Raw genomic sequence first — 24,742 nt, 5'->3', positions numbered from 1 at the left:
ATACCCCTTTACCCAAAAACTGAAAACTGACCCTGAACCCTAAAAATACCCCTTTACCCAAGAACTGAAAACTGACCCTGAACCCTAAAAATACCCCTTTCCCCATGAACTGAAAACTGACCCTGAACCCTAAAAATACCCCTTTACCCATGAACTGAAAACTGACCCTGAACCCTAAAAATACCCCTTTCCCCATGAACTGAAAACTGACCCTGAACCCTAAAAATACCCCTTTACCCATGAACTGAAAACTGACCCTGAACCCTAAAAATACCCCTTAACCCAAAAACTGAAAACTGCCCCTAAACACTCAAAATACCCCTTTACCCAAAAACCCAAAAATGACCCTGAACCCTAAAAATACTCCTTAACCCAAAGTTAAATAATATAATTTAATTAGCAATTAATAATTAATTACCAATAAGAATAAAGTAAATATATTAGCACATAAGCTGTAACTAATATAATTTAATAATTAATATCATTTTTCCCCAATTAATTAATTAACATTAACTAAAATTTTTATATATAAATAAATTACTCTAATAATGTAATTAACTAACTAATATTATTTAATTACCAATTAATTACTAATTTAAAATATGTACCAAATTATATTAATTAATTAACTAATTAACTAATTAATATTAATTATTTGCCAATTAATTAGTTATAAATATTTAAAAACATATATTAATTAATTAATTATTATTAAATTACTCCCCACCCTATTCCCCTATAAACCCACATCCCGCTACAGAAAATATATATCAATTAATCAATTAATTATTTCCCAATTAATCAATATTAATTAGCAAATAATTATAATTAATTAATTAATCCTACTAATTATTAATCAACTTACCATAATTAAATTACTTCCCACCCTATTCCCCTATAAACCCACAACCCGCTCCGGTACTAAAACATCAAATTTCCTTATAAATTTCTATATTATTATAGAAAATGTAAACACATATAATAGTAATTATTTTAAATACTTAAATTAAACATATAACACATACACAATAAAAAACTATAAAATAATACAAATATCGATATTAGTGTCATCGAAATTATTAACATCGATATATATGCTATCGATATTACTAACTTCGATATTACTTACATCGATATTAAGTATTTCGATATTACTTACCTTGGGTCGATATTCTGTCCTACGATATTCTTGCCTTCGATATTATGCTCCTTCGATATTTCAGACTCGATATTATGGTAGGTCGATATTTCCAACTCGATATTTTGACTGTCTACCTTGTTTTACACATGACATTGATTGATAACACCACCAACATAAATGTGACGGGTGTGACTGTTTTTCGCCACAGATGGTCAATCTGTGGATGGATTTTTGCTACTGCCTTCCTCAGGTTGTGCTCCACATCCAGGGGCAGATCTACAAGGATGTGCCGCAGCGTGGCACCGCAAGCCCTTTGGCTGCAGCACTTCCGAAGCACAGGGATGCAACCCTTTTACAAGAATATGACGCATATCTGTGCTTCCCCCTGCGCTGGCGCACAAACTACAGCCATGCGCTTGTGTAGATATCTTTGCACCATGTTGCAAGGATGTCTGCATCATGGGGAGATTGTTTTTGTGCAGGATCGGGCACCTTCCTGCACATAAACAATCACTACAATCAATCAATCAGTGACACTTATAAAGCGCGCTACATACCCGTAGGGTCTCAAGGCGCTGGGGGGGGGGAGCCGCTACTGCTCGAACAGCCAGGTCTTCAGCTTCTTCCTGAAGGAGAGGTGGTCTTGGGTCAGGCGCAGGTCGGTCGGGAGGGAGTTCCAGGTCTTGGCGGCCAGGTAGGAGAAGGACCTTCCTCCTGTAGTCGCTCTTCGGATGCGGGGGACGGCGGCGAGGGCGTGGTTGGCTGATCGGAGGGGGCGTTTGGGAGCGTAGAAGTTGACTCGGCTGTTGAGGTAGCTCGGGCCTTGGTCGTGTAGGGCTTTGTGTGCGTGGGTGAGGAGGCGGAAGGTGATTCTTTTGTTGACGGGGAGCCAGTGAAGGTCTCTCAGATGTCCGGAGATGTGGCTGGTTCGTGGGATGTCGAGGATGAGTCTGGCTGAGGCGTTCTGGATCCGCTGGAGTCTCTTCTGGAGCTTGGCGGTGGTACCGGCGTAGAGGGTGTTGCCGTAGTCCAGTCGGCTGGTGACTAGGGCCTGGGTGACGGTCTTCCTGGTCTCGGTGGGGATCCACCAGAAGATCTTCCGTAGCATGCGTAGGATGTTGAAGCATGCCGAGGAGACGTTGTTGACTAGCCTGGTCATGGAGAGGGAGGAGTCCAGGATGAAGCCCAGGTTGCGTGCATGGTCTGTCGGTTTGGGTGCGGTGCCCAGGGCGGGAGGCCACCAGGAGTCGTCCCAGGCGGAGGGAGAGGAGCCCAGGATGAGGACCTCCGTCTTGTCCGAGTTCAGTTTCAGGCGGCTGGTCGTCATCCACTCGGCTACCTCTTTCATCCCTTCGTGCAGGTTGGCTCTGGCGGCGGCGGGGTCGTTGGTCAGGGAGAGGATCAGCTGGGTGTCGTCGGCGTAGGAGATTATGCTGAGGTTGTGTTTGCGTACGATGGCCGCGAGGGGGCTCATGTAGACGTTGAAGAGGGTGGGGCTCAGAGATGATCCTTGGGGGACGCCGCAGATGACTTCGGTGGCCTCTGACTTGTACGGTGGTAGGCGGACTCTCTGTGTTCTCCCGTCGAGGAAGGAGATGATCCATTCCAGCGCCTTGTCCTGGATTCCGACTACAGGCATTTCCCTCTTTTGCTGTAGAATGCAGCACGCATTAAAAGAGGGAAAAACGAGGAGAAATGAAATCACTTATCCTCGTTGCCCCTCGCTAAGCCACCTCTAGGGTGGCGTAGCATTCAGACGCATTTCCAGATCTACGATTCCTCATAATTGTACTCTGCATACAAATCTGCACAGGGGGAGTAGGCAGCCGTAAAGAAATGTAATTACAGATGCAACATCACTCCTGGAAATCTGTGCCTGGAATGACTTTCCAGACACATCATTACACATATTTTGTGAATTGCAAAATATGCAATAGTACCTTCAGATGGAGTCATATGACTACGCCCCGACTTTTCCAGTTTGTCATGGAAAGTGAGACCAATGTGTATAATCTGTAAGTTGGAACCTAGCAGACTTAGCTGGATGAGTTGGAAATTAGGCAACTTACCCCTTTCCCACCTGCCTGGAGAATGAAGAATATTTTTTCTGTTTTTTCTCTCTTCCCGGGAATTAGCTCCTGGCCACACATTGAGGTCCTGCCTGGGTGAGTGGTAAACTAAGTGATACTGCCAGAGTTATACCTCCCAAATGTTTCTGACAAAGTGATTTCACTCCATATTTACCTTCATGAGAAGTTATTCTCTTACCAGCAGATGTGTGCCTTTCTGTAGTGTCTGTAGTCTGTGCCCATTCTGTTTTGCCAGCTGTTTTGGTGGTAGTGATCATTATTTTTGGAACCTCAGTACTATGGCTTGTTTGTCTGCCACTTTTATCTGATGAAAGAATATAAACGTTTGGTGTGTGTTAAATCTTTCAACAATGATTGAAGTTTTGCGACATGTGAAACATCTGTGTTAGAAATGCCTGTCCATTGTGACAAACCAGATACATCTCACAAAGCTGATGTTTATCTCTCAGTGTCACAATATAATGCACCTCACAAAATGTTGGAAACCCCCCCCCATTAAGTTCAGTGATTAAAATGCATTAAAGCCACTAGTATCCTCTGGCTCTAGTACCCTCTATTGATACAAAGTAAAATTGTAAAACACTATTAAAAGAAATTAGGGCTGATCTTCGAGTTTCTAAAAAGCAGATATTAGTTCTGAAGTTGCATAAGCTGATGTACATGCAAAGACATAAGCTAATCTATATGCCTTACAAAATGGCCTTAAAAGTACTTAGGAGCTCATTCATGGGCAAGTTATGCAGTGCAACGCAGCAAGTCACCTTGGGAAGGGCAGGAATGCACTGTTTTTAAAAGAATATGGTTCATTCCTGTCCTTTCCCGTGTGCTGGCGCCTTATTGGCAGCCTATCACGAATGCAGGCACCCTTGCATCATGGTGCCAGGGTGCCTGTGTTGCATGCAGGATTGTTTTTGTGCAGGAAGGCATATTCTGGCATATCCTGGGAGGCATATTCCTCCCTCTATGTGTGCTGCAGAAAGCAGCGCACATAGAAGGGGAAGAAACAAGGAGAAATTGAGATATTTCTCCTTGTTGAACCAGCCCAGGGAAGGTGGTAGATTTTGGCACGTTCCCAGGTGTACAAGATCTTGTAAATCTGGGGTTATGTCAAAATCTACTGGAGTTGTGTGGGAACACCCATACAAAACCCATGAAACACCTATCCAGGGCAGAGTAACTCAAAGCAGTGATTTGCTCTGCGTTGTGTAACTCCAGATTTTTAAAGCCACTCGGAGCCACGCAAAGTGCTTTAAAAAACTCTGACTTAGAAGTTTACCTCCTGCTGCATTGTCCTTCTGGTGGAAGTCCTTGGAAATTAGGGCTCAGTGAAATTTAAATTTTGCTAGCATAATTCACATACATTTTTAGAAATTGACATTACACTTGTGACATAAAATCCCCAAAAAGGATGCCCTTATGCGAGTGGTACCATTCAGGGTCAACATTTACTATGGAAGCACAAGAGAAACAGAAGGGAGAAGATGTTGTTTGCTGTGCTTTTGAATAAATGTGTCCTGACTTCAAAATTTCAGCGGTTCATACTAAGATATTCTGTGAAATGAGGGAGTTGCATTTTGCACAATTACACATGATTTTGCATAATTTTATGTAATTGTGCAAAAGCAAATTACGCATATTTTGTAAACCCCTATTACTAATCCAAACCTCCGAAATGAACTTGTTCTCTTAGAGAGCCTTATGGTCTAAGGATTTGACCATGTCCTTTGTCCTTTTGTTAAGGAGAGCATTTTAGAACTTTCTTAAAGGAGACTTTTGCAGGGCATTTTATTGTACGTGGGGGAGAAGCTTATGGGCAATGGGTGACCTTGTTTGTATCAACATCCTGTGAGATTGGATTCGCATTCCTGAGTTGGTGCAATAGCAAAGTTTCATTTTACCATGTTTGCACAATTTGCTAAAAGTATGCAATAGATTAGTGGGTCAATGAAAGGGTAATACTATTTGAGAGATAGCGGTTTGAGTCCTGTTTAGCTCCCTTAAGAATGGTAAATTCATCTTCAACCAAAACCTGCCCATTACTATCACCATTAAGAGAACTACCTTATTCGACACTATAAACGTTTTCAAAGCAAATTTTCACACCGACCTATGCCTTTTTTGACCCTGACAGAAGAGTGATAAGTGGGTGTGAAAACCTCTGGGGATGTTGACGAATGCTGAAGGTCTCCCAAATGTTATAAGTGGCTTTGTGTGGGGTAAATATCTCCACTCCCTGAGACTGTGATTTAGGATCTAAAATTAGACAAATCAATGCTACTTTTTGAACCCCCTTATGTGAACATAGGTTTGTGAATCTGGTCCTCAAAACAGACAAACAAAGCAATGCCTGGCTATGCCTGGCTCGGCCATTGCTAAACATGTATCTGCAAAAAAATATCAAATCCTTAAAGCGCTAAGGTAGTACATGAATAAAAATTGTACCTTTTGTTGCTGAAGGAGCATTGGTGGAGCGAGGTTCACGCTCTCTTGTACTTTGAGAATTCTCTGTAGTGGTCATTCGTTCTGTGCTGCCTATTCCTATCTGTGGATTGGTTGTTGTTGAAACAGCAGCATCTGGATATAAAAGAGGGCGCAATCATGAATCACAATATTTTTTAATGAAAGCCGTGAATATTATGATGGATTGTCATTGGGTGATGTTGTCAAATTGAAAAAAGGTCAGAACGGTATAGCATGTCTTGTAGGCAGTCTTGGTAAATATGACTACACTTCTGACACCAGTCAGTAACAGCATGACTTACTTCCTTCCTTCTGAAGGACGAGGCCATGAAGTCAATGGATGGTGGACCATTAAAAAATGATTGACCTCATCAGCATTTGCGGCTCACTCAAATGGAGGATTCCAGATCGCCATTCTTCCTGCTACCTGTGTGGTTGCCCAGTATTCCACACATGTACCCATACTGTAAAATCTTTACATAATTTGGAAATCACTCAGGACACCAGGTTCCATGAACACATTGGTGACATGAAGTTCGACCTCATAGAGCCATTGGGATATGACATAGCTTACCTATGATACTGACTGAGAGAGACATGATCTAATTTTGGATGCCTGGTGTCCACTTCAAAGTACAACCATTAGAGCTACAACCTCAATAAGAAAAATAACATTCAATCTTGGCTGACTGTCATGAATCCTGGGGGCTTTTCATCCATCCTCAGCCAGTGCATCCAATTGAGTAACCTTCTTGTTTTCTCTGGCATCTAATTTAAGGACCCTGTTATCACAAGCCTGATACCAGCTGAGACACCTCTGGGAGCTAAATCTACTGCCTTCCAGAAACATTTGCTACTATGAACAAACGCTTTGCATTTCCACATTGATAGAGAGAATGAGATGCTGAGTCGTTTACCAGAATCAAAATTCGCCCCTTTAAAGCAGCCTTCAAGGACGTAGCCCCACCCTAACAGATCTGGAGTGGCTATCAGACAAGCAAGCATTGAGCTGTGTAGTTCACAAGGACTTTCATGCTATTAAACCTGACTTCCTTGCCAACAACTAAGACTCATTGGTGACCAGAGATTAACTCTTACTCATAAGAGCCAATACGAAAACTATAAGAGAAAGCAAATATTCTGATACTACAATGTGTGCATAAGGTTTGAAATTATCTGCCTTTACAAACAAGAATGTGAACATACATCTTCCTATTAAAAAAGGTATTACTGTTCCTGAAAACTCTGCAGCCCTGCAAATGCTAAGGAGTTCTGGTGACACACCTTGATAATTTGTTGTAATCTCCAATCAATAGAGCATGCCATCACGAATGACATCAAAATACACACACATATCTGTATCCCTCCTTGTTGTGCATCTTATGATACATTGTAAGACTTCAGAAGGGTGTGCAATCCTCTTTAACATGGTATTAAATGCAGAGGAGAGCCAGAGCGTTATGTTTTTGGACCCAGATTATGGAATCGTGTCCAATTTGCCCATCACTCAATTTTCCTCCCCACTGTATTTGAAATGCTCTACTCAAGCATATGTTTATGCAGCGTCTAATCCTCCTTCTGGCTTGGCTATATTATCTACAAAAATAGCACTGTCTACAGATTATTTAGCTTCAGCAACACTCTGTATAAATGTAGACATACACTGATTCTCTATTTTGTTTTAGAAGTCAATGTGTAGTCCTCACATGTACTCATATATCCTGAATTAGGCTGTAGGTGGCAACTGCCCATTTGATAGAGCTTTTTATCTCTACCAAGGCATGAGCGAGGAATCTGCCATACACAGGGCATCATTAGGATGGTGGGCGGATCCTGACGGAAAACGGGACCGCCCGCCATATGTGCGGCGGTCCCATGGAGGAGATTAGGATGCGCCTGCCACACTGGCGGGCGCATCACGCATTCTTAAATTTGCGGCGGGCGTTGCTTTCAGCAGCACCCGCCGCAATGGTAAAAATGCATGTTGTGCATTTACATCACAAAGTGGCAGGCCCCGCGTGGTGCCTGACGCATTGTGCATGCAAATGCAGCGGGGTACCATAGGTACCCCCCATGTGCACCCCCCACCTTCCTGGAGGACCGCAATGGGCCCCAATTGTGAACTCCACATGGTCGTTGCCTGCATACTAAATGGATGGTGGTGTCTAGCAGACACCGCCATCCATATTAAACCCTTTTTTCTCGTCTGCTGCAGTACCCCCACCATACTGCTATGGCGGGGTTTAATTGGCATGCGGGCAGTGTAGTATGGCGGGAGGATCGCCACCGCTGTTTGAGCGGTGGCGATCCGCCCGCTATACTAATAGACCCCTTAGTGTTTTCTGATAGAAGGGTGTGCTTTCTCCAATGGGAATAGCTACTTTTCGGAGGCATATATCTAGTGGGAAGTCTAACACTAACCATTACTGCAAGTGGAATTTACACCATGAAATGTTACCACTTCAAAAATAACCTCCAAATTGGTGGTACATTTTTAGCCTCCATCTGTGGTACTTCTCAGAATGTAAAGGACAGAAGGTGTACCCTTTTGTGTAAGCCTACTACCAATTTTAGGCACACCTTTACCGAAGTAACTTCAAAAGACATCCGGATACAGTGGTGGGGCAGTAACCCTTGATTGGCAGAAGATCCACCACCATGTCATACAGAGCTACATCGAACCGAAGTGGAGTAAAAGAATTAGCCGGAGGAATCTCTACCAAGGCAGGTGTGCCAACATGGGTACACTAAATATGGCGGTTATACAGTCAAATATGCGGGCAAAGAATCTGTTATTCTTTGCAAATTTTCTGACACCACTGTTCTCTTAATCAGTCTAGAAATTGCATACAATGTTCAGTGTTCTTAAACTTGTCCCTTTGCTCGAGGGCTCTGGTGCTGTGTAATTGCACTTCTAACCTGTGATACTGAGCTGGAACACTTGACTTTGCTGGGTTGTCTTTGCCGGGATCCTGTTCTCCACTTCGCAGTAGTAGTCCCCAGAATGAGAAGTCTGAGCGCTTTCAATAATGAAGGAAGATCCACCTGTCATGAGGAGGTCACTGGTTCCTTCCGCCCCACGCGTATACCATCTGTATGTAATCGGAGGTGATCCTTCTGCGGAACATGTAAACCTCAACGTACTTCCTTGAGAAACTTCAAATGAGGATCCTGCCGGCTGGACAACAGGTTTAGTCACAGCAACTGCAATGTCAAAACAGAAGAAAAGGTTAATTAAGATATCAAGACAACTGAAAACAAGACTTTTTTTATGATTGTAACCTGTATCCACTCCCTCCAAATTAGTCATTACAAATATGGTATTTTTCTTACTTTAAATAATTGCATGAAAAACTGTAATATTGAGAAGTCTCCAGATATTTTAATAGTAGCTCTAGAGTCAGTGTCTCGGTTATAGCACCACGCTGGCTTTGCACAGTGCCCACACGCTATTGGGCATTGTCGTGTCTCTGTGCATTGCGCAGCGCCACGGACGCTGCGCATAAATTAAGGACCCGGGACACGCTCTTGCTCTCCGCGTGGTCCGGACTAGTTCCGTTACCACGCCTTCTTTTATTTATATCTTGCGCGGCCGTGACGTATCACGGTCGCGCTAGCGCACTGCTACGTGCGCAACAACTAGACCGCACGTATGCGGCCTTCAAACATTACAGGCATAATTTGTGTAATTTGCTGTAGCGTAATGACATGAAATCACAGTAAAAATAACTAAGATTACATAGAGTTAATTGTGGAGCATTTAGCTCTATTTTCTTGGGGCAAAATGGACCTTTGAGTCCATAATGGACCCGAGGATGCGTTTTGAGCTACGAAAATTAGGTCTGTGCTCTTGCAGTAGGCGTATTTTCCCCAAATTACTTTGAATAACATAAGAGGACACAATTGTGTAATTTTTCATCATTTTGCGTCACAGGAGTACCACAAAATTCTCAAAATGACTTTAATTACTCCAGTATAATTAGAATTTCGTCCAGGGCCAGTCTACATAATAACAGCCTGATTTTTAAGGATACGATGAATGTACTGTTACAGCACCAGGGAGTCATTCACACAATTTCCCAGAACTCAGTAGCAGGACCGGAAGGGGAAACCAAAAGCAGCCCTGGCAAAAATGGCAAAACCAGCCCTGCTCCTTTTGCCTGCTCGTGCTCTCATTAATATTCATAAGCCACACTGTAGGTGGGGGAGCGAAGGCCTTTAGCCACTCCCACTCACCTTGCAACTCTCAATTTGCAGATTGCAGGTCACAATGATCATGGTGAACCGTAGTGCATTTTTGCATATCGTTACGTCACGATGCATTTGCAGAGGCATTGTGCAGCAACGCCTATACAAGTGCAAAACGACACCAGCGCATGCGACTCTTAGTTGCTCAGACAAGTGTAGGTGGTCCAGTTGATCACGCATTACTCTTGCATGGTTTTATGCATCACATTTCCTGCATGTTCCATCTGCATCCAGCAAATGTTTAATTCACGGAGCTTTGGCGACTGGATGATTGGATTTTCTGAATAATGGGTCAACGAGTTGCAGTTGTTTCTGACTGAAGTCATACGGGAGGAGACAAGGTGTAACTTCTGCACAGTAGCACATGCACCTGATAGTTCTTAGAGCCTTTTACTTTCTGCTGAGAATGAAACACCAGAAGGAGCATGTACAATGTGGTGATGAAGAATCCAGACATGTTGCTGCTCCAAGCATTTACAAATTAGCGGGTAATCGCTGGGACCTATTATGGTAAGGTACACCTTGCTGCACCTGCCGCTAAATACCATCAACATTTTAAACAGCTAAAGACTGCAGGAGTAATACTTGCTAGCAGACAGGCAATAACAATGTCACTGCCAGTTTTACAGGCATTTTATTAATACTAATAATTATTATTTGAGTATATAAAATAATTAGTAGTAGTAATTATGGTAATTATCATATCATATTTATTAAAGCAGATTGATATTAAATATACTACTACTAATAATAATGATAATAATTCATTATTATTAATAATAATTGTTAGTTCTGGCACCCTTGGTGTGGTGTTACCCCTACATTTTTCCCTTCACCATCCTGTTTTGCTGACTTCGTTTTTGCAGACTCTAGGACTCTGCTCACTTTACCACTGCTAACTAGTGTTAAAGTTCTTGTGCTCTTTCCTTAAAACATGGGAAAATCGGCTTATAACCAATAGGAATTTTTAATTTACTTTTAAGTCCCTAGTAAAGTGGCAATACCTGTGCCCAGGGCCAGTAATTAAATGCTGCTAGTGGGCCTGCACCACTGATTGTGCCACCCACTTAAGTTGCACTTTAAACATGTCTCAAGTCCAGCATTGTAGACTGTGTGTTCTGTTTAAACACTGCCATTTCAACCTGGGAAAACAAACCTCTTGCCCTCCCCAAACTCTCCTTTTTAATACATATAAGTCATCTGTCAAGGATAGCCCAGAGTGCTGGGTTCAGTGGGCCCGATTCAAAGAATGAACATAAGACTAAATCCTAAACTTACTACTATTTGGTATTCACAGAATGCACTTACTACTTTCGGGATTCACAGAGTGAACTTACTACTTTCGGGATTCACAGAATGAACTTACTACTTTCGGTATTCACAGAATAGATTTAAGACTACTAACTTTACGTCCGCACTCGGGCCGGAAATGCTGGCCCGGAGGCGGAGTTTCCGTCCCAGGGGCGGAGTTTCCGGCCCGGGGTGGAGCTTCTGGCTTGGGGGCGGAGCTTCTGGCCCGGAGGTGGAGCTTCTGGCCCAGAGGCGGAGCTTGCGGCTCAGAGGTGGAGATTTCAGCCATGGCTAAATCCCCACCTCCAAGACTGAAGCTCCACCTCCAAGCCGCAAGCTCCGCCTCCGGGCCGGAAGCTCTGATTCCAGGCCGGAATCTCCACCTCCAGGCCGGAATTTCCAGCCCGAGTGCGGACGTAAAGTTAGTAGTCTTAAATCTATTCTGTGAATACCAAAAGTAGTAAGTTTATTCTGTGAATCCGGAAAGTAGTAAATTCACTCTGTGAATCCCGAAAGTAGTAAGTGCATTCTGTGAATACCAAATAGTAGTAAGATAAGTTTAGGATTTAGTCTTAAATTCATTCTGTGAATCGGGCCCAGTGTATTTAAAATGTTGGACATAAATTTTTTTGTTTTACATATACTGGTAGAGAAAAACTCTTACATTCGTTTTTAACTACTGCAAGACTATCCTATATGATTACATTGGAGTTACCTTATTACATTTAATAAGGGATAATTTCATAATAGGAGCAGGTAACCAGTTCATGTTGGTGTTATTCAAATTGTAATGAAAAATCCTCTCCCATGGTGAAGTCGGATTTCAAATTACAATTTTGTAAATTATATTTTTAGAAAATTGGCTTTTTCCTGCTTTTGACTTTTAGTGCCTGCAGCCTGTGATCCCTAAGGTAGACCCTGGATAGCCGCATGGGCAAGGTGCAGTGTAGTTAGAAAGTTGGACATATACTTTTGAGTTTTACATATCCTGGTGGTGAAAAACTCTTAAATTTGTTTTTCACTACCGCCAGGCCTACCTCTCCCATAGGATAACAGTGGAGTTACCTTATTACATTTTATATGTGTCATTTTCAAATGGGAACAGGCGACCATTTCATATTTGGTGTCTCTAGAATTGGAATTTAAAATCCTAACCTTTGGTGAAGGCGGAATTTAAATTACAGTTTTGAAAAATTCCACTTTTAGAAAGTTGTCATTTTCTTGCCTTAGCAATATGGTGCCTGTAATCTTTCTCTGGGTCACATGACTGGGTCTAGCTGACAATTGGGCTTTGTGCATTCCTCCTAGAAAGCTCCACACAATAGGGAGCTTAGGTGTGCCTGGATGGGCCATCACTGGCCGGGTGGGAGAGCGGAGGTGTGCACTGCCCTACTCACACCCGAATAGGCTGTGTGCTGCCTTCACACAAAGGGCTGCATACTCCCTGTAGTTAGTTTGGAACCAGGACAGGGAACACAAGAAGCCTGTGGACTTCAAAGGGAAACCTCTAGAGGCTTCTCTCATTTCAAACGAAAGCCCAAGTATAAATATTGGACCTCAAACACCAACTCTTCAGTACACTGCTGGAACTATGGAAATTCTGCCAGAAAGAAGGAATGCTGTGCTGCTCAAAGGACTGCCACTCTGCTGGACAGTTGCCCTGCTGGACTACTGACTTGCTAGACTTCTGCCTTGCTGGATTGCTGCCTTACTGCCCTCCTCAGTCAGAGGGATTTGGACCTGTACCTGAACCCAGAACTCCAAGAGTCAATTCAAGGGCTAGTTTCCTGCCACAAGTGGATAACTACTCACAGCCACTTGAACCAGCACCCAGATGCAGCTGAAGCCACCTCCAACCCCCAAGTGGTGCCCCTCAGGTCATTGGCCCTTGGTGGGACCTCAGATATGCTGAATTGAAGTTATTGGGCTCTTTCTGACCGTGAATGAGCCTGTTGGTACCAAACCCCTGTCACTTGCAGAGTCCACCAACGTAAAGTTATGTCTACCCAACTCTTCATGCTACAGCATCAAACATTTGCAGAGAGTGCCACCCAAAGCTCCGACACGCCTGGTTGTGATGAGAACAGGATCTTTGCGCTACAGTAAGAACTCTCGGTAACAACAGGCCTTCTCTTCGCTCTACATCGACAACTGTCTGTGGCGCTTCTCTGCTCCTCATGGCCTCCTCCACTGCGAAAGGACTCTTTGCACTGGACTGAGAAGGTAACATTTCAGCGGGACTACCCTGGTCTCTGTACCAGACCCATGGTCCATAGCATTCAGCTTGAACTTGTGACTTTCTCCCAGTATTGCATAACAAGTTAGCGGATATTGGCAGTGTTGGCTTTTTGATAGTATTTTCACTTACATTTTCAAAACTGCATATTTACGGCTCTACTGATTTAATTTTTGTCATTTTGGTCTTGAATTATTTATAACATTCTAGTCTATTTTTCTTAATAGGTGTAGGATTTTTCTTTTGTGATATTTTTACTTTATCACTGTTTGAAGTGCTGCATAAATACTTTATGAAATTAACAAAGGAGTGTATTTGCAAAAAAGGAAACAGAAGAGTAAGCATGTATCAACATTCCCAGTATAAGTTTCCTGTCAGAGAAACCTACTTAAGGTTATTCAGAAGGCCCTCACTCACCAACCTAGCTGGTGACATGCTCCATCATCGGGCCCCACCAGGAGTGGCCGAATGCCACCCTAGTGTGCTACAATGCCAGTTCACTGCGGAGCTGGTTAAGTGATTAGTGAAGGGTGAGTTTAGTGAGTTAAAAATGTCCAGATTGTGTCAAAAAAATGTATTTTATTAGTTTTGCCTATTGGACACGAATAAGAACAAAAGTGTAGGATAAAGAACTAGATTAAAAATCCAACTTTATCCCAGAGGTGTGGTCAACATGTTTCTGCCTATGTGTGAGCATTTAGTCAGGCTTTCATCAGGACCAATGGAGTGTAGTGACCAATGGAGTGTAGTGTTGAACCCCATTGGTATGGGCGTGCTAAGGCCCACCCTGGCCAAGGGTTACTAATGTTAAAAAAGGTATTAAAAACACTATGGGCCTCATTGGGATGGAGGATTATCCGCATCCTCCGGGCCGGCGGAAGCCACCGCCGGCCTGGAGGATGCGGAAAATCCTCTGCGGACCCACCATGACCCACCGCCACATTAGGATGGCTGGTGGGTCCTGGTTTCCGTCCTCAGCTTTTCCTCTGCGGTTGGCTTACAACCACGGCGGAAAAGCACTAATATGGTGACGGTGTCTCTCAGACACCGTCAGCCAGATTAGGATGTGCATGGAAAGATGCTTTTCAGCGGCAGCTTTTCCGCTGTGGAAAAGCATGTGTAACTTCACTGCGGGGGCCCGTTGTGGGCCCCCTAGGTGAAGGGGGGGTTGGGGGTGCACATGGGGGGTACCTATGGTACCCCCCTGCATTTGTATGCAGTAAGCAGCAGGCACCACGCGGTGCCTGCCACTTTCTACATACAAATGCAATGCGTGTGTTTTTGACATTGCTGCGGGTGCAGCTTGAAGCTCCACCCGCCGCAATGTTAAAAATAGAGGATGTGACCGCAAACCTTGCGGTCACATCCTAATTGCACAGGAGGGAGCTCCGTATGCCATGCGGAGGTTCCCTCCTGCTCTGGGGTCGCGGACGGACTTGCGTCCGTCCGCGATCCTAATGACCCCCTATGTGTAGATTCCTTCAAATGTTGAGAGGAACCGAGTTTATTAGGAGGTACAAACAATCAGTGCACCATGGGTCACGGGAGGGGGGTGGTAGCGATTCGGCAGACCGCCCTTTACGCTAGGCACCCCTTTGGAACCTGCGTGATCCCTCTCTTTTCCAGACCCGGATGATCATCGCAAGCATGTATCAACATTCATAGTATAAATTTCCTGTGAGAGAAACCAACTTAAGGTTATTCCAGACTTTTAATCTAGTCCTTTATCCTACACTTTTGTTTTTATTCATGTCCAATTGGCAAAACTAATAAAATACTTTTTGACACAATCTGGACATTTTAACTCACTGAACTCACCCTTAACTAATCACTTAACCAGCTCTGCAGTGAACTGGCGTTGTAGCACACTAGGGTGGCATTCGGCCACTCCTGTGGGGCCCGATGATGAAGCATGTCACCAACTAGGTTGGTGAGTGAGGGCCTTCTGAATAACCTTAAGTTGGTTTCTCTCACAGGAAACTTATACTGTGAATGTTGATACATGCTTGCTCTTCTGTTTCGTTTTTTTTCAAATACACTCCTTAGTAGATTTCATGATTTCTCTCGAGGGGAGTAGGAGTGTTTATTTCGTTCCTTTCCTCTCTTGTTGATACAAGCATAAATACGTTAGCCTGACTGCTCTGTGCCAAGCTACCAGGGGGTTAAACAGAGGTTAATTTGGGGTTTTTCTTGTGCCTCACCCTGACAAGGATTGTAGTTGCTGCTTGAGTAGGGTTTCACCCCATCAACCTGCTATATCCAATTTCTCACAATAATATCATTATTATTAGTAGAAATAGTAGTAGTAGCAGTAGTATATTTTTTATATTGGGATTAACACTGTTGTTTTTCTCTCTCCAAATGCTGCCATTAACAGGTGGCATTATCCCAGTGGTAATTGTTGCTGGTGATGCTAACACCACTGCAGCCATTACCACCAGGGCCCGCTTCGAAGCTCAAGCCTCAGGAGGCTATGCATCCATTGATGAATTCACTGTGTTGTCTGAGGATCACCTGATTAAACCTTGGCAGAAGATTTAAATATTAATAGTCCTTTTACTGCAGTTGAACCATTTATAAGAGCTGTAAATGGCAGGATGTACTATTACCTAAGCTAATGGTATATACATTTTCAAACTTAGAAGGCTTAGAATTGGAGTTTGCCCTACTTGATCTGAATTCAAGGCAGGAGGGTCCTACACAGGTGCCAAATATGAGCAATGATGTATTTGAGACACCTTTCTACATAATTTTGTGCTTTTCATAACAGAGTTTTTGTCACCCACCTCATTACTATATGTTTTATTAACTTAAGAAGGATGAAAGAACAAGCCATCCATGACTAGACTCAAATCTATTATATGCATGCATGATTGTGAAATGTGTGTAGCAGAAACCTAGCCAAAAGGTAAAGGAGTACTCTACAGGCTCAAAGGCAACGAAGAAGTCAACAAGTGATTGAGGGGTAACTGGGTTCTGGTGGCAGAAAGAGACCGCTTCTGTGTCAAGATGTAGTGTTCTTAAAGAGTTCTACAGTCACAAGGATGGCTATTTTTGATATTTGATCATTGCGTGACATCCCTACTGTCAGGCGCTCCCTGTCATGTCTGGTATGTTGGCACCCTCATGGGTCCCTGCTGGCTCACGTTTATGTCCACTAAGTTGTTTTGTTTTTTTCCTTTTCTTGCCACTGTCAATGTTTGTTTCTTTTTTTATGTTTGTTGGTGCCAGTGCTTGTTTTTCCAATACTTGTTTGGATGCTACCAACAGTGTCACAATATTGGACATGTGCACCTGCCATGCTTATGGGTGTGGCTGAGGCACCTGGCATGCTTATGGGAGTGGCTAGCCATGTATGGTTAACTGCCACTAAACTGCCAGTAAAAGCCCAAGCCTTGCACCTGTCAGTGCTTGGCTTAATCTCCTGGTTCCCGCTTCAGCTGGAGACTGCTTCTGTCACCTCTTCAGGATTTCCTCCTTCACCATTGTACAGAAGCACGTGCCGGTCCAGGACTGCAGCAAGTATCGGACAGCTAAGTGCAGCGCGCTTTAAGGCTGCGTGTGAAGTGAAAGGCTGTGTGACTTTGACATTTTCTGTTGGTATCGGAAGGCTCGTCCTTGCATATTTGCCATGTGAATTGGCCATCTGGTGTTTGGCACAAGTGACTTTTGATTCAAGACTATGGCATTTATCTATTTGTTTCGCGATTAGCACTTCGAGTCATTTTATGTTTGAACTCATTTCATATTTGTATTACGCTAAACGCTTGGAGTCATTTTTTGTTTGAACTCATTTCATATTTGTATTCAGCCAAGCGCTTGGGGTCATTTTATGTTTGAACTCATTTCCAAATTCTGAGAGTTTCGTTTCTACACTATTTGCATGGAACTTTGATATTAAGACGAATATTGTAAACTTGATGTCACGCCTTGAGCCTGGAAGCATCCTGTTCCCCCTCTGATCATCACATTGTATGGACACAGGCTTATGTAGACCTTTGGGCCTGTTCCTAGTTGGGAATATTTGTTTACGGGTATTTTATGCAAACAAAACGATGTGTCTAGGTGCCATTTGTTACCTGGCTGCAGATGACACATAATCATAGCCTGTGACTCCTTTTTGGCAGCATTGTTCTTAGAGAACTACTATTTGGATTGTATTCTCCTGCAACCTACAGGTAAATTCTAAGAGAGTATCTCAGCTCCTCTTGAGAACCAGGTGATTAACAAAACTCGCTTATAATGAATGTTCTGTGTTGAGTGCGCCTTGGTGCCCCAGAAGTGTCTCTCTACTCATCTGTTGCATTTCTTATTATATAGAGAGACGCAAGTCCTCAAAAAGGGTGACCTTACTCTTAAAACGGATCCTCTCAAGGATGCTGGGCTGGATTAGGCTGTGTGGAGCAGCAGTGTTCTCTCTTTTTCTCGTCCTATTCCCCTTCCCTTTTGGGGCACCTGCTGGGACTCCTGTAGCGAGTTCAGTAGTGCCGAGAGGTGCTCTAGGCGGAGAGATCATCGCTCCTGCAGACAACCTGAACTTCAGTCTTACACCTACTTAAGGTGCTCATTTTTCCTGTCCTGTGGAAGATCTGGTGATATATTTAGATTTAGGGGTCCAAAGGTTGACAATCATAATGGTTTTGGACAGTTACAAACTCTATAATTATGTGGAACCGCAATAATTGATGAAGCTTTTGCTCGACTAGATGGATAATTTAAATTTAGCTTATCTTTCTTTTGCTGTGCAATTTTCCACTGTGGTAAATTATCACCTGTTTGTGCTAGTTTCTTCACGTGGAGTACTTTAGCTGCATCTTTTTGTTTAAAATGAAGCTTATGGACTATGCTTTCAATGGGTATGTATTGATGGTATATAAATGGATATGCACCATATACTCTCTTTTCCACATGCACTTGCATTGTCCCTTATTTACAAACAAGTTTCCTAAGTTATTCAGAAGGAACAATTGTTTTGGTCAATATTACATATCGAGATTCTTGAGGAATACTGGGTGTGCCCCTTTTTACCTTAATGATTAAGGAATTGGCTAGATTTTAGACAATATGTTTTATCTTCTACGGAAGGAAGATTTCAAAGCATTATCAAACGGAATAAAGTTAAAGTAGTTAGTACTGTCAAAATGTGTACAGCATCTTTCTACGTTATGAAGTTAGGGGCAGATTTATTAGTTTTGCATTGCTCTTGCGCCATGCAAGACGACGTAGGGCGACACCAAACCTAAAATCAGATTTACCAAGCCGCGCAAAGCCAACCGTCGTGGCCCTGCGTGGGTTGGTAAATCTGGTGTAACAGAAAGCAGCACAAGTCGCTGCCTGTGTTACACTGTGTGGTGGAGGTGTTACATGGGTAGAGTATGGGTGTTGCCATGCATCTGCCTATGCATTCTGGGGCATTCCCAGATTTGACAACACCGGTAGAACTGGGAATGCATCAGAATTGTATGCCTTCCTACCAGAGGTGCAATGAGGAGAACTACCTTTATTTCTCCTCATCGTTTCCTCTTTCTAAGGGCCTATTTGTGAGTGGCTTGTTAAATTCCATCCTGTGCCCATAACCCTGTTTACGCAAGGCGGGGAATTACAAGTGTGGTTTTATTTAACGTATCCAATAATTATCAAATGCCTTAAAGAACCCAACACTCATAAAATTTTGGCACGTCAAACCTGACAAAATTTAACAGGTGAAATCATATGGTATTTACTGTTTCATGTGGATATTGGTCCGTTAAACACCACAATCAGCATGTTATTCCCCATAAACTCATAATAGGTGTTATTTATCAGGAGCTATAAATAACACCTCAACTCGTAATCAGACCCTAAGTGTACTGCAGCACACTTAGAAAGAGTGAAATGCCTTTAAGGATTGTTTTTGTGCAGGAAAGTGTAACTTTCTGCAACAAACAGTACCGCCTGCAAAACAGGCACCCTTGCAGTATGACACAAGGTTGCCTGCATTGGAGCTAAGCTGCACTGAGAGGTATTATTGGTTGGAATTAACGAAACAGTTAATTTTGGATAAATTCCCAACACATAATAATTTTTATCTGTGTCCTAGTGATCTACAAATAAAGTATATTTTTTGATACACTTAAGACACTTATATTATTATACTTTCACTGCACGCCTTTACACAAAAACCCGCTCCGCAGTAGATCTGGCGTTGCAGCACACTAAAGAGGCACTCAGCCTCTTTAGTGGGGCCCAATGATGAAGCATGTCACCGACCAGGTCGGTGAGTGAGGGCTTTCTTAACTGACCTAAGTCAGGCCAGTTTTCATGCTTCCTCCATATTGTGGTTATTTGCATACCACTGACCTCTCTTTTTTTGTTTGACTACCTTAATCGGGGATTAAGAGGGTGTCTTGAATCTCCCTACCTCTCTTCTTGTTGTCATATATGTTGTTTAAGTTGCTGCATCAGGAGATACGGGCAAAAGAAGGATCAAAGGAGGAGGAGTACGAGCTATCATGTAGGCCCAGGGTGCCTGTTAACAACGAAAATTGTACAGCGGATTTTCTCATATGTGCAAGCTATATTGTGAGAAACATCAAGAATGGTGCATTGTCCTGTTCATATATTTGGACGTAGTGCGGAAGGCGCAGATGACTTTTGGAGGGTGGGTGTGGGTGTGTTATGATGAAGAATTTCGGGCATAACTAGCAGACAAGGAGGATGGGTGTGGGGGCAAATGGATTACGAGTTGTTCTTGCAAACTATGACAATGGAGAGGCCAGCGCCATCAACTTATATGGCAAGTGGTTGGCCGGTTATCTACAGGTCCTTACAAGGGCATCCCACCCAGGCATGGGTGGGTATGGTGAGTCGGGGACAGTCAGGATTGGCTGGAGCATGCTAGGCATATAATAGGAGACAGTGTTTGCAGGAATATTGTAAATACCACCACAAGTGTTCAAAATCTGGTTCAAGCACATACTTACCTAGTGTGGCATCCAGGGAGGGTTTGTGGGGTCGCAAGGGGGCGTTGGGAGACAGTGGACTGGTTACAGTGACCGGGGACCGGGCAGGGGTGGTCAGGGTTCCATGGGAAAAGGCATGTAGACCAGTTAAGTTGGACTGCTTGGACAGATGGCTGGTCATCCTGGAGTCTGAACGGGAGAGGGAATTGTTGTTTACAGCTTTCCAGTTTGGTTTTCGTTTGTGTTATGAGGGTCCCAGTGGGCGGAGAATTTGAGATCAGTCAGGGGCCACGAGGTGCTGGTTTGGAGAAAGTTAGTGAGGGAGTTGTCGGAGGGCAGAATGGAAGGGCCGTTTTCAAACTGGCGCCTGGTCAATTTGAGGATTTCACCTATTGGGGTGGTGACCAAGAAGGAGGCAGGTGAGTATCACCTCATTCATCACCTTTCTTGGCCTGCGGGATTTTCGGTTAATGATTTCATTCCTGAATGGTGTAGTAAGAAGCAATACTCCTTAGTTGACACAGCGGTTCAGTTGGTCTACAAGGTTGGGAGGGGTGCCCTTATGGCAAAATGTGACATCAAATCAGCCTTTCGCTTGTTCCTGGTTCACCCCACGGACCATGGGTTGTTGGTCATTCAGTTTGGTGGGCTGTTTTTTGTGGACAAGGCTTTGCAGATGGGATATTCAGTTTCTCGTTCTCTGTTCGGGGCTTTTAGCTCATTTTTGCAAAAAACATTTTGTCCACATGTCTGGAAAAGAAGTGATGACTCATTATTTGGATGATTTTTTCATGGTTGGGGCTCCACATTCTGCGGATTGTCAGGAGAGTTTGTGGTTGTCTAATGCAGGGCTTTTGTCTAATGCAGGACTTGGGGGTCCATTTAGCTCCCGAAAAGACGGTGAGGCCTGTTCAGGTGATTACCTTCTTGGGCGTGGGGCTGGATTCGTGGGACGAGAGGGAGAATTTTCAGCCTGAGGAGAAGAAGAGGCATTGTTGGGAGCTTTTGGATGCAGTGTTTGCTAAGTCAAAAGTCCTGGTCAAGGATGTGCAGATCGTGTTAGGGCACCTGAATTTTGATTGTCATGCGGTCAGGTCTGGAAGGACATTTTGTATGAGATTGGGCTGGGCACTGTCTGGGACCTCAATGCTGCATCACAGGCTGACCATCATGGCCGGGGTCAGGGAGGATTTGAGGATTTGACGTATTTTTCTGAAAGAGTGCAATGACATTCCTATGCCTGGGCTTGGGGAGCAGATGGAGTGGTTGGTGGAGATGTTTTCAGACACAGCTGGAGGACACGATTTTGGCCTTTCTGGCAGGTGAAGTGGTGTGCCGAGGAGTGGGCGGAGGCATGGAAGCGGGGATGGCGTAGCATTGCGTTATTGGCATTTTTTCCCCCCTGTAGTGGCTGTGTGCCTGTGGGGGCGCTACTTGGCAAACAAGACAGTCCTTTTTAATGTGGATAACATGGCTGTTGTGGATATGGTTAATTGGCAGTCTGCGAAGGAGCCAAAAGTGTGGCAGTTGTTGAGAGTGTTTTGTTACAATGTTTGTGGCACAACAGGACTTTCAAGGTGAGACAAATTTCTGGTACACAAAATGAAATTGCTGATGCTCTCTCTCGATTTGAGTGGATGAGGTTCTGTGGGTTGGCTCCAGGGGAGGACGACAGGAAGACTGTGATGCTGGACCACTTGTGGGACGTAGGCGAACGTGCGTGAATCAAATGATCCTGGGTTTGCTATCGGGCTCGATGCAGAAGGCTTCTGGGCTAGTGTGGGAGGAGTTTCTGCAGTCTGGGGTGGTCCCCCAAGGAATTTCGGATGGAGGTTAAGACCAACGGATGATGTAGTAAATTTTAACATGTCCTTGATTGACAAGGGTTTGTCGGCAGTCACAATAGTGGGTAAGTTGGCGGGCATAGCCTTTTTGGAAAACTGCGGTGGGGATACGAGCCCTCAGCGGGTGACATGGGGAAGCCCATCATGGACGCGAGGTCCATATGCGTGGTGGGGGCAGTGTAGGTTTGTATTCCCAAGTCCAGGACGGATCAGTCAGGGAGTACCCTGATACCTGTCAATTTGCCCATGTGCTTGGTGGAAAAGGTTGAGGGAGCAGGGGGGGTAGGCAGCAAGAGAATGGAGAGTATTTTTCGTCTTCGCAGGTGTTGGGAGCCCTGAGGAAAACTTTGGGATTGTTGGGCTATGTAGCAAAGGATTTCGGGACGCATTCCTTCCAGATTGGGATGATGACGGAAGCCGAGGGCAAAGGTTGGTCAGCGGGGGAGATTCAGCAAGTGGGGCCTTAGCAATCTAGCTGATAACTACACTATGTGCGTTTGCGGTGGCGGTAGCACGATGACCAATAACATGAGTTAATTTTCTCCTAGGTTGCATTGTGGTCTCACTTCGGGCCTTGTATAAGTTTAGATCTGCGGGCATTCTTTTGTGAAGTGGGCAGCGAGGCTTGCTGAGCGGCGAGGAGGAAGTCAGCTGAGTCTGCCTGATATGGTAGTACAGTTGAAATGGTTAGGGAAAGAGGCATGTGGTTACAGGAGCTTTTGTCCAAATTGAGGGACTTGGTAAAAGGATCCCATTGCCTGGACATTTTATTGGCGCACCTAGGAGAGAATGACCTTGTCAAAATGAAGGTCTGGCTTTAGTAAAAACTGTAAAGCAGGACTTGCTAGAAATTAAAGCAGCATGGGCGGGAACAACAGTGATTTTCACTGAGCTGGTGCCAAGATGAATATGGAGGGGGGCAAACAGGCCAGGGGCCATTGATAAAGTGAGGTGCGGACGTTTTGCAAGGCGCATGTCGTAATTTGACGGTGATCGAGTTAGCGTTAAGCTTTGCTACACGTATTTTCCCCTTATCTTGACTATAGTTGTTAGACGCCATTTTGTATGTATCGGCGGCCATTTTAGTTGAATGCGTTGCCTCGTGGTCAGCATGTCCTTTGTCCTTCCTCTGTACCACTGACCATTCGAGTTTGCCCAGCAACAGGCTATTTTTGGTAGTGGTCAAGCTCACACATGCGCAGTTTAGATTGACCAGTCATCACTTAGGAATGTTCCGCCAAACTGACCAGTGGTGTTATAGCTCCTCCCATGAGTTGGCTGTGTTCCAAAAATGACCATATATGTACCTAAAACTCTGTAACTGTGTACCGCCTACCCTTTTATTACTGTAAAACTGTATAAAAGAAGGACGTGCACCGATGTTCGGTGTGATACTTCTTGCATTACCGAAGGGTGCTGTAGGAATGTACAACCACCCCATAGGGTCTTAATAAACTTGTCTTTTGCATTTTCTAGTTTCCGTGCCAACAGTTCTTATGGTGTAGAGGGTATTCTGCGGAGTATGTAGGCCTGGAGAACCCAATACCACAAATTGGCGACCACGAAGGGACTCATCGGCGACTCGGATGCCCGAAGGAGAGGTCGTGACGAAGGATTGGAAACTCGCCATGGACGCGTACGCTGCCACTGAGTGACCCGAGTCTTGGCACCCACGGTGTTTTCTTCCTTTCCTTCTGATCTGACCTTCCAGGTGGCGCCGGTCCTCGACTGAGATCCTGCTCGTTCGAGTTGTCGTACAGTGCCGATTTGGCTGATTTGATTACAGACCTTGGCAGTTGGAACCTGGATATCTGAGATTTTGGTAAGCTTGTGATTGGTAAGGTAGTCTACGGACGCTTACTATGGTTCTATGAATATGTTTTGAGTTAGCTAACGTTTGATCCTATGATTTGAACTATATGTGCAGTGCACTTCACATAGGCAGGCATGTAGAGATATTTCTCTAAAATTGTTTGTGTTTGAACGGCACCTTTGTGTGAGGTATAGTAAGTGCCATTTTTGTGGTATCACGTTTCCGTGATACTTTTTGAACATACCTGTTTTAAGCACACTTCGAGGAATGTGCTGTCTTGGAAATGGAACCACTTATCGATTAAATGAATCTCAGCCGGCTCCCCCAGAGGGGACTCCCAATCGAGAGATGTACATAAAATTCGGCCTTCCCCCTATATTATACAGTAAATTATGGAATAAGTACACCAGATCTGATCCCGAGTTGCAATAGCCACTACATGGGTCGTTTGATTTACGAAAGGTTCAGTTTGTGGAGCAATGTTTGTTTCAGCGCAGGTCTAGACAAGATATGTTTGATTGTGTACGAATGTGGGAGAAAGCAGTGCGTGAACGAATGAAGCGTGAAATAGCCTTGGCGGAAAAAAAACAGCGTAAGGCTGCTCGAGATCAGGCTTTACAGCTGGAGGAGAAGGAGTTGCAGGAAAAGAAAGAGAGGGAGGCACGGGAACGTAATTTGC

At 44.1% G+C, this 24,742-nt stretch overlaps 1 protein-coding gene across 2 annotated transcripts in view; it reads right to left on the bottom strand.

The window, feature by feature from the left end:
- The window catches only part of LOC147718438 (V-set and immunoglobulin domain-containing protein 4-like), a 156,447-nt gene that overhangs the window by 60,021 nt on the left and 71,684 nt on the right, over window positions 1-24,742 (bottom strand). Inside the window, exons 3-5 of one of the 2 annotated variants that reach the window (XM_086918352.1) lie at window positions 8,611-8,895; window positions 5,674-5,805; window positions 3,410-3,535 (exon numbers count right to left, since the gene is read on the bottom strand). In XM_086918352.1, coding sequence (XP_086774478.1) covers window positions 3,410-3,535; window positions 5,674-5,805; window positions 8,611-8,895 — 543 coding nt within the window. The remainder of the gene's footprint in view (window positions 1-3,409; window positions 3,536-5,673; window positions 5,806-8,610; window positions 8,896-24,742) is intronic. The other variant, XM_086918353.1, reaches the window with a different exon arrangement.

The sequence above is a fragment of the Lissotriton vulgaris genome, chromosome 4_1 (genome assembly GCF_964263255.1).
Source record: "Lissotriton vulgaris chromosome 4_1, aLisVul1.2, whole genome shotgun sequence".
Lineage (NCBI taxonomy): Eukaryota > Metazoa > Chordata > Amphibia > Caudata > Salamandridae > Lissotriton > Lissotriton vulgaris.
Note: the sequence above shows the minus strand (reverse complement) of the source record. Positions and strands in the feature narration are given on the sequence as shown.